We start from the raw sequence: 11091 nt of genomic DNA, 5'->3' as shown, positions 1-11091 counted from the left end.
TTTCTTCAGGTCGATGTAAATACGTTCATGTCTCTGTCCAATCAGAACCTTCCCCAGCCCCAAATGCTGAGTGGAATTAAATAAAGACAATTTAACGTGTTTTCCATGTAAACCTCAATTCAGATTTTTTATTTCTACGTAAATTCAAAGGAGAATATTTGAGTTCTGAACTATTTAATTCAGAACAATGAAAAAACATCATGTAAACGCGGCTGCTGTCTCTTTAAGTTTATGGAGCAATGATAATGAATTTATAAATCCAATGTTTTCAAATGACTTCACAGCAATGGTCTGTCTGATCTGCACATGTTGTAGTTGAATAAATACACTGGACCTCTTCACTAAATGATAAAGTTCAACAACATTTAATACAAAGGCCAGTTAGTTTAACACTGGTCTCTAAACAGGAGGGTCGCAGGTTCAATTTCCCTAAACTGACGAGCGCAGAGATCGGACAGTTCATATCTACTCCAGAACATTGTTGGTTGTGGCAGGAAGAGCATCTGGCATAAACAAAATAAAAACCAAACAAATAGAACAGATTACCTGGTTCAGCCCCCGACAGAAACGGAGCAGATGAGTAAAAAAGAAAAAGCATTTGACAGTAATAGTGTTTCATTCCAGATTAAATCTTTAGAGTTATGTAACGCTGTTTTTTTGGGGGGGAGGATGTTCTCACAATACAATTTGATTCTGTCAAATATTCAGATGATGATAATGGACAGAAACTATCGGCCATAGTTGTCATGAGCAATATTATAGCTTGAACTATGTATTATGGATTAGTATTCATAGTATTTGTATATTAGTATTAGTGTAGAATCAGTATTATGGATTAGTATTATTAGTATATTATATTGAATTAGTATTATGTAAAATTAAAGGTGTACTATGTAACCTTTCTGGTGGAGGGTCCGTCACCTGCTTGTCTCCATGGAGATTGCATGATTTAACCAACTGGTGTTTTTATTGAATTAATGAATAAATAAATTGTCTTTCAAAAGTAAAGAAAATGTCCCCAAACCTGGTCTGCTGTTTCATGCAACACTGCGGAACATTCCAGGCAAAGAAATGTGTGCAGCTATAGGAGGTTTATTGTGATGATGTTTACAGTGACGTCAGCTCCCACTGTGCAGTTTTCTAACACAGAACTTTTATTAAGTTGTTTTAGATCAATATTTTGATTTAGAATATTTCTTAAAAAGTTACAGTTTTGGATTTGTCTGGCAAGGATGCAAGAAAGATAGTTTTACAATACAGCTTGTCACTTTTTGGCACTGGTAATTTGATTTTTAGTGTATTTATTATGAGTTAGTGAGTAGTGTCATAGTACTCGAGACCGGTCTTTGTCTCGAGACTGGTTTTGGTCTCAAGACCGAGACTGTTCTGATCGTGGTCTCGTCTCAGGCTCAAGCACGTTTGGACTCGTCTTGGTCTTGAAGGCACTTGGACTCAGTCTTGTCTCAGGTGCGATCATATTTCATTATGGCCACTGCTGTCATTATTTAATTTCTTTCCACAACATGTGGTTAAAGTTTCCCTAATAAAAGTGCACAAATGCATGACGACATGCGTTTGTTAAATGTGCAGAGGCTGGTAAATCCCACTGCAAAACCAGTAAGAGAATGAAACTCCAGTTAGAAATGTAAAAGAACAGGTTTAAAAATCCTACACACTTTCTTCACTTTTCTTCACAGTTTTGTGTAAAGTGCCAGTGGAAGTTCTCTTAAGGAAGGGATTCTCAAAATGTGGGTCCAAAAAAGGGGCGAGTTTTTAAGTGCAGTACAGTTTGTTGTCTTATTTTATGCCTAAATGAACATTAATCTGATAAAATGGAGATAGATTTATAAAAACACTAACATAAATGTGCCAGAATAACTGTAAAATCCAAATAAATGTTAAAAATGACAAAGATGGTCGTGATTTAATCTTGATGGGCCATGGTCTTGGTCTTGTCTCAGTCTCGACTCTTAAATATTCTGGGTATGTCCCAGTCTCAACTCTCAGAGGTCTTGGTCTTGTCCTGGTCTCGGGACAGTGTGGTCTCGGACTGGTCTTGGTCTCGATTAGTGCGGTCTTGACTACAACACTATTTAATTTTAAGCATCTGAAAACGCAATTGATAAAAATTTCAACCCTATTTTTGGTCTTGCAGGTTCCTCTCTGATTAAATTATCTTTCTTTATATTATTTTTTTTATTCTTAAAAGTTGCCTGATTTATACTTTTATAGTAATTTGGTCTACAAATAAAAAAGCAGGTGGAACAGGTGCATCACTAGATAGGAATTATAATTGCAATGTTGTTTATTTTTTTTTGCATATTTAAGTGTATCTTTAAAATAAATCATCTGCTACAGTTGTATCTCTGCCACTGATCCACGCTGTGTGTTGCATGAGCAAATGAAACAGAAACGGAGAAAAAAAAAAAAAAAAAAAAAAAAAATCTAAATCCCGATGATGCTGAGGCCCCGCCCCCGTCCGTGGGGTTACCATGGCGAGGAGCGTGACGTCACAATGGAAGGACCGCGGCGTATAAAAAGCGTGGATCTGCGGCTGTGGCTCGGTGTGAGCGTGCGGCAGGACTCCAAAACAATAAAATCATAAAAACAAAAAAAATACAAAAAAATCAGCGGAGGGTCAGAGCCGGGAGATCGAATTTTTATTTCCTATTTTTTCACTGTAAATATTTTTTTAAGGTGGATTTTCGATTTTTACTGTTACTTGAACTGGGAACGATCCAGCCCACATCCTAGCAGTAGCCATGGGTAGAGGAGTAAGTACAATTTCAATATTTTACCACGCTTTTGGTTGTATTTGCTGGCACGCGTCGCTACACCTGCTCCAGAAGTGCTCCAATCCGTGCGTAAATTCTCACAAGTGGTTCGCGTAACGTAAGATTGTTGTCACTGCTCACAGCTCCAAGATATGTTCAAAATACACTATCTTATCGCTGCTACTTTGTCATCATCCACGTATTTTAACATTTTAACCACGTAACATTATTATTTATTGATTTTAACGCACTAAACCAAGTCTCTCGGAGTTGATTCATCGTTCCGGAAAGATGCAAAAAGGAGAAAGTGCGCGCGTTTGGAGCAGATTGGTGTCCGCTTATATAACGGGATGTTCTAATGCAAAGTTGGTGTGTGTAACGGCATTAAGCAGCAGGAGAAGCCAGCCCCCCTTCGGAAATGATGGTCGTTTGAACTAAAAAACACAAGGATACGACGCCTGCGGGGAGCTATTTCACGCTACGAAAGCCTGCTCTATTTTAAGTCAAAAAGTAGGGCGAAATATTTCTTAAAAAGTTAGAATTTTGGATTTGGCTAGCGGGGGATGCAAGGGAGATAGTTTCACAAAGCAGCTTGTCACTTTTGGGCACTTGTAATCTGATTTGAGCGAATTTGTTTTGATTTTTAAGCATTTTGAAATTGAATTGACAAAAATTTCAACCCTATTTTTAGTCTCGCAGGTTCTTCGCTGATTAAATTATCTCTCAAAGTTATCAACACGTCCCCATAGCTGTAGGCAGCGACCTAGAAACGCTGCTGCTTTTGAGAAATTTGCATATTTGAGAGAAATTTGTAATAGATATGCTAATTGTGATGCATTTTTGACCGTGCGTTAACTTGTATGGATAATTTCTCGTGCAGGTTCGAGGTGGCAATTTGGCACGCTCTGATTGCAACCTGTTTTTTGTTGAATTATGTCCACGTTGTGCACGTTGTATGCTGGTGTTTTTTTTTTTTAACGTAGCTTGCATTGAATTATCTTGTGTTATTAACAGTATTCGATGCCACACCCTTGCCCAATCTGCGGCGCACGGAAGCTACGGTAGCCCACAAACGCTCATTACCCATTCAGCGAGCGAGAGAGGGGCTGATGGAGAGGTGGAAGGAAGGAAAGGAAGGAAGGAGGGAGGGAGAGCAAGCACTAAAGAAGGAAGGATGGATGAGAGGATGAGATGAGAGGAAGAGAGGTCTTGGCAGAGAGATGTTAAGCTGCCCATGGCTCATTCACTCTGCAACGTTTTTTGGCTCTGCTCTGTGCTTTTTTTTTTTTTTGCTTTTTTCTCTCCTCTTTTTTTCCCCCCATATGTGATGAAAGCCCTGCCCCCATCCAACCCCATCTTCACTGCGTCTCCCACCCCCCCCTCCTCTCTTCCTCTCCTCCTCTCCTCCTTCCAGCTCCCTTCTTTCTCTCTCCAACGCGTCCAGTCGAATAGATTTATTTATGTACATGCACATCGTTTCCAGTTTGGTTTCACACGTTGTTTTCATAGCTAATTTTAGATCTAGGGTTTAATATTTTGAAATTTTGTTTGGTGAAATTGCACAGACAAAATTTCCAATTGGCTGCACAGTTTGCCTAATTGGAATTCTTAGACTGGCAGCAATTAAATGGTAGAATTTTCACAAAATTTTCGATCTTTTTTATGCGCAAAAGCGGCAAATCCTGTAGTTTAAACCTCTGCAAACACGTTCAGAAATGTCCCTGCGTGTCAGATGCCCTCCCTCTGCTTCCACCTGGGTTTATTTTGCGTAAAAACTGAGAACCCTCTAGTTTAGATCTCTACAAACGACGACTTCAGCGGTTCAGAATCATCTCAAAATTCTCCCAAATTGACAAATCTGTGCAAAAATCATCTCTTTTTTTTTCTTTTTTTGACCGTATTTGTTCTTTTAAACGTCTAACTTGTTAACGTTTGGCTGCACGGGGCGGTGTAGGATCCGAGCCAACGCGACGGAGAGAGGAGGGAGCGATCGCTTCATTGAAAGGAGGTGGGGAGGGATGGAGAGATGGGGGGGAAAAGAAAAAGAAAAAGAGAAGGAGGAGGAGGTTGGGGTGTATTGGAAGGGGAGAAAGGGGGGGTTGATAGCACTAGTTGCCGCATTGCCACTTTGGAGCAACTTCAGGAGGAGGAAAAAAGAAAAGAGGAGAGGAAAGGAGTAGCAAATAAAGTCTTGAAAAGTTGATGCATTTGCTAAGTGGCCTTTTGGCAATGGACCCCGAAATAAATCTGAAACTGAATCGATATTTCGGCGAGTTGCAATTCCCAAATCGTAGCAGTCGTTTCGGTGATGTAATGTTTTCGGCGAGGGGCCAAATTTTTCATCAATTTTCATCTCTAAAAGCTGACAGATGCCTTTCCTGTGTCTCCTCGGGGTCTTATTTCGAGTAAAAGATGATGACAGTGTAGTTTAGACGTACAAATGCGTTCTGAAATGTATCGTTGTGCGTCAGATGCCCTCCCTGTCGCTCCATGGGGGTCTTCGTGTAAAATCCGAAATGCGTGAGATTCTCGGATTAGTTTATCAGTTCGAATTTCGGTCTTTTGTCAAATGGCTCCTCCTGGAAGAGATTTTAAAACTCAAATCGCGAACCAAATTTCAGATTCTTAAAACCCAAATTCCAAATCTAATCATAATACTCGGCTTTGACACGTGCGTAACTTGTACATTTCCGCAGATAACATCCAATCTCTCCGGTACAGTGGCGTGCAGGTTCATCCAAAATGCATGAAGCGAAGGAGAGAAAGATCGAGGGAGAGAGGAAAGGGAGGCAGGAGGGAGGGGTTGCGGCACCTAAAACTGCAGTCCGCAACCGCACCCTGGGGTTTACGGGCCCCTAAGAGCCGGCGAGCGGAGGAATCGTCGGCGCGGAGGGGAATCGATTCTTCTCGACGTGCAGAAACCGAGTCAGCGTTTCAAGCCCGCGAGCCGTGCGCAGATTAAAGATTTCATTGCAACAAGTGCAGACTTTTGAGATCGATGCAGTCGTCACTATTTATTTACTTCTTTTCGATCGATACTTTGCGGCCGATGTCGTCAGTATTCCTTGGGTTTGTGGTGCTAACTGAAGGCACTGCTCCGTCTGAAGCTCTGTAACCGAAGTTGGACGTTAATCTTTGTTTACTTAGTTTTAACGAAATATTCAAACACTTACTCATTTCTTTTCGATTGAATTGATACTTTGCGGCTGTTGTCATCAATATTCCTTGGGTTTGTAGCGCTAACAGGAGGCACTGCTCTGTCTGAAGCTCTGTTAAGACTCTTGAAGTTTTTCTGTTTTAAAATTCAGCAGAAATCAGTGTCAAAAATCAGTACACTTGAAGGTTCATTAGACCTCAAAACCTGTGTGAAATACTTTAACTTTTTACTCTTTAAAGGTTGTATAGAGGATTATTATTATTTTTGTTTCAAATCGGCGATGAAAGTTTAAAATACCATTACAGAGATGCAGCAGCCTTGTAATTATGATGACCAAAAAAAAAAAAAAGAATGAAAATCTATCAACTGTGGATGTAGTGAGGCCAAATAAACATCAGCCAATAAATAACGAGACTGCCTCTTTATCTGTTGGCTGTTAGGTTGTCAATCAAACTCCCTACGTTTCTAGTGTAACTGACTCGCAGACGTGCGGGGATTATGTGGTTTATGCAGCGGTTCTTGGAGGCTTTTTCAAACTGTAGTTTCCTCGCATTTCACACAAAGTTTGTGGCGATGGCGGACGAGAATCCACGACCAGTTCGCCGCAAAAGAAAGACTGTTTTTGAGGTCGCTGAAAGAAGAAAAGGGGAAGCCAAACTGGTGATTCTTGGAGATTCCTTCCAGCAATGACGCGAAACTGACGTGTCGGTCACTAAATTATTTCTAGACAGGTCACTTCAACAGTAATTATGAACGCACGCTGGATGTAAACGCGTGATTTCTAGAGTAAGAAGGCGGGAGGAGGTCTTTCTACTGAGGGAAGTGTGGAGGAGGAAGGTGGTGTCACGTATGCACAACATTTGAAAAAGGACTGTCGCTGTATTTCTTTTCCCTTAAAAAGCCTCTATACAACCTTTAAGTACATTTTTAAGCAGGTACTTTAATAATTTCACTTCAATACCTTTTTTTGTGTGATACTTTTATTTTTGGTCTGGTATCTGCAGTTTTAGTAACAAAAACGTAACAAAATCGAGTACTTCTTCCGCCACCACTGCGTATCTTCAAAAACACCCTTGGCTTTGGATGACTGTAAACGTCCCCCCTACATCGGCCCCCCGTCTTCTCCTTCACTTCCAGTCTTCACGGTCCCTCTCTTCCCCCGTGACCCCCACCTTATGTCCCCCTTATGTCCCCTGTCCTCCGTGTCCCCTCCGCTCCGCTCCACTCCACAGCTCTCGACCGGGCTCGCATTCTTTCCGCCGGCCAGTCACTGTCTATTAACTCGGGCTTTTGTCAGGGGCCACCCGTCGTCCCCCCCTCCCTCCTCTTCCTCTTCCTCTCTCTCTCTCTCCTTCTCTCTCTTCTTTCCTCTCTCTCTCTATTATCTTGCTTCATTGTTTTATCCACATTCCGCTGCACATCGCTCTTGTGTTCGCCGACTGCCGGGCTAAGCAGCTCGAACTTGAAACTGTCTCCTATTTTCCGGCTTTGCATTGGTTCAACAGTTCTTGCAAATGTGTCGGTGATAAAGGGCGCATCATAATAGAGTTTTCCGGAATAAACAGGTGAGAAAGTGACAGCGGCTGATGTAAATATGGTGATAACAGTCAAATGAAAGACTTTAGTACTTAGTAGGGGATTTATTCAACCTTTTTACAGATTAAATCCGATCATAGAACCAAAAACTAACCAAAAAAATTCCAGTTGTGCAAAAAAAATGTACACACAGCAAGTAATGAGATGCCAAACCCAAGTGACATTAGATTGGATTTTAGAATTCATCTGGTAATACAACGTTAGATATTCGCAAAGATGGGCTAAGAACAAACCATCAGATGAATTCTTGCAGTATTTGAGTTCAGGCCAAACGAACCAAAGACTAACAAGTACTTTGGCTTTTCGTTTAAACATTTCGATAACTTCCAGCGAGTGCCGTTTCAAATTGAGAGAAAGTGAAATCTTGGAGACCTAACCTTGAAATTTTCGTGAGTTCTTAAACTCTTGAGAATCTGCCTGGTTGGTTTCCGGCTGAAGTTAATGCAGAACCAACGGAGGGCATGTGGCGACGTTGTGGTTTGGGATGCTGGCGTCGAAAAAACCAAAACAAAACGGACGCCCTTCAGCCGATTTTAGCATCAATACGGACTATTTAGTTTGTGAAAATCATGCCAAAGGAAGTGGTTTGTGAATTTGTGGACAAGGAAGATGTTTGTGCGTTTCTCAACTGGATGTCACAAAAGTTCGATTGTTCGGCTTGTTCCACTGTTCTGTGATGCTCATTGGACCTTCTTCACAACGGCCACAAATGCCGCCCTGTACGGTTGTGGAACTTCCTGTTAATGCTTTTCTATGGTAAAATGTCTGGACAGGTCTGGCGTATTTCCCACCAGCCCCATCACCAAATCTTCAACCAACAAAGACCACAAAGGATAAACATTCTTGAAGTTGAAACGAAGTCGAACAACAACTACACATTAGTGAACTACTTGTGGTGCGGTAATGAATTATTGATTCTAGAATAAAAATTAAAAATGAATTTTATGATGTAGATATTGGCATAGATGGATTTGTGCAGTTTGAATGCGAGAGATGTTCACAGATTACATGTCTCGCATTCGAACCGCACAAATTTATCCATCTATGCCAATATCGACTAGCCTGATTCATCAGCCTGTTGATCTCGGGAATCATTGACAACACGGAATGTCTGGCTCTTCGCTGATTGGCTGGTGCCCGAACTCACACTTCCGGGGTTTTTGCGACCCGTCTAGTGTATTCCGAGTCCTGACCGAGTCCTAGTCGCTGGAGAGAAATTAAATTGAGTGAAGGCACTAGATGGCCCCAGCCTGGCTAAATATCGACATCATGAAATCGATTTTTAATTTTAATTATACAGTCGGTCTGAGTGAACAAGTTACTTATGTTTTATTCATGACAATAATCTTAGTTTTGCTCAGTAGTTCACTAATGCGTCGTCGTTGTTCTCCTTTAAGTTTTCGTCTTTCTTACCTTGATAGTTGTGGATAAATTCTTTGTGGACCTTGTTGAAGATTTGATGATGGGGCACATTTCCCGACATTTTGCCACAGAAAACCATTAACCGGATGTTCCGCAAACCTACAGGGCGGCACTTCTGGCTGTTGTGAAGCAGGTCTATTGATGGAAGCGTCACAGAACAAGTCGAACAATCGAACTTTTGTGGCATCCAGTTGAGAAACGCACAAACATCTTCCTTGTCTTCAAGGTTTGGTGATGGGGCAGATTTATGAAGATGGTGGAGAATACGCCAGACATTTCCACAGATATTTTGCCACAGAAAACCATCAACCAGAAGTTCCGCAAACCTACAGCGGGACACTTCCGGCCGTTGTGAAAAAGGTCTATCGGTGTGAGTTCACTGGTTCCTATCTCTTCCAGTGAGAGCCACCCAGACTGATGTGTAGAACTCGAGGGACTACACTTATCAATCTTCCCAGAGTCGAGTTATTTGATACAGTTATCAGGTGAACAAATATCCATATTGAACCATCTCTAGATTTAATCAGAGAAATGTGAACTGTAAAAAGCAGATTACGTTAACAACCTCTTAAGGCAACGTGAAGCTACATGTTACAGTTAAGATCTCCATGTATTGATCGGACAGAGGGAGAACGTGCAAACTCTGTAGAGAAAGGCCACCAGAGCTCATGGGTAAGGACCTTCTGGCTTGATGGTTGTTGCTGTGAGAGAGAGATGGTCCCTTGGTTTAGGCCTTGGTTTAGTCCTGGTTTAGGCCCTGGTTTAGGCATGGCTTAGTCCAAATATAGTCCCTGTTTAGACTTGGTTTAATCCCTGTTTATTTAGTTTTATTCAAGTCCTTATCCCTTATGGTTTAGTCCCTCTTTACAACCTGATTTAGTCCTGGTTTAGTCCCTGTTTAGACCTGGTTTAGTCCCTGTTTATTTAGTTTTATTCAAGTCCTTATCCCTTATGGTTTAGTCCCTGGTTTAATCCCGGTTTAGTTCTTGATTATTTCCCGTTTAGTCGTTGTTTAGTTCTTGATTAGTTCCTGTTTAGTCCCTGTTTAGACCTGGTTTAGTCCCTGTTTATTCAGTTTTACTAAAGTCCTTATCCATTATGGTTTAGTCCTGGTTTAGTCTTGGTTTAGTCCTGTTTATTTAGTGTTATTAAAGTCTTTATCTCTACACATGTTGTGATGGGATTTGCCATGCTGAGTTTACGCTTTTATCCCCATTTAGTCCTGGTTTAGTCCTGTTTAGTCCTGGTTTAGTCCTTCTTTAGTCCCTGTTTAGACCTGGTTTAGTCCCTGTTTATTCAGGGTTATTAAAGTCCTTATTTTATCATTCATCATTCATCATCTTATTGGTTCCGAACATCAGTGGTTTAGATCAATCACAGTCCAGCGTTGAGTTTTGAGCCCAAACGAACCAAGTTAAGATCTGCATGTACTGATCGAGCACAGGGAGAACATGAAAACTCCAAAGCTCGTGGGTAAGGACCTTCTGGCTTGCTGCTGTTTCTGTGACAGAGCTGGTCCCTAAGCCATCGCTCTTCCATAAACCATGATTATGTTTGCCATTTTGTCTAGACATCTTGTTATCTAGTTTAGTCTGGAGATGCAGTTATAATGCACTGTCATCACGGGTTACGTAAGCGCATATTTCAGTTCTTCATCCTTTTTTAAGCCTCTTTGGAAGAATCTGTGCACCAATGGATGATTCTACTAGGGATACACCGATACGATACTTCCTTAATGTACTCGTACTTTTTAAATATTTGTCGATACCACGCACCGATACCATATTACGCGACACATTACACATCAGTATCCTGGTTTCAGTATCCCGACTGTACATAAGTGAAATGAGCTCTGCTGCACTCGTATGACCTGCACATGTATAATTTCTGATAAGTTTAACATGAACCACCTCCAATGAGACATACACACAGAACAGACTCACCATCAGCAGCACATCCTCTGTCACAGAGAGAACACTCATATTCCACTGAGTCGTGTCCTTTAGTCTGACAGAAGCTGAACCACATCAGTGCACAAGTAGAGCTGTTTTTTTCAGAGCTTGTCATTTATGCAGATGAGCCATGTGGTTTTAAGTTTCATTTCCATAAAACATAAACAAATGTGGACAAAGCTGCATTAAA

At 41.2% G+C, this 11091-nt stretch overlaps 1 protein-coding gene across 1 annotated transcript in view; it reads left to right on the top strand.

Annotated features, from left to right (window-relative positions):
- The first annotated feature begins 2576 nt into the window (after positions 1–2576).
- Positions 2577–11091, top strand: part of LOC110170895 (sodium/potassium-transporting ATPase subunit alpha-1) — a 79664-nt gene continuing 71149 nt past the window's right edge. Inside the window, exon 1 of the mRNA XM_055166684.1 lies at positions 2577–2774. Coding sequence (XP_055022659.1) covers positions 2763–2774 — 12 coding nt within the window. The 5' untranslated portion in view covers positions 2577–2762. The remainder of the gene's footprint in view (positions 2775–11091) is intronic.

This window comes from Boleophthalmus pectinirostris, unplaced genomic scaffold (genome assembly GCF_026225935.1).
Source record: "Boleophthalmus pectinirostris isolate CB_2022bp ecotype Guang Dong unplaced genomic scaffold, ASM2622593v1 HiC_scaffold_11, whole genome shotgun sequence".
Classification (NCBI taxonomy): Eukaryota; Metazoa; Chordata; class Actinopteri; order Gobiiformes; family Gobiidae; genus Boleophthalmus; species Boleophthalmus pectinirostris.
This window is presented reverse-complemented; position numbering and strand designations above follow the sequence as displayed.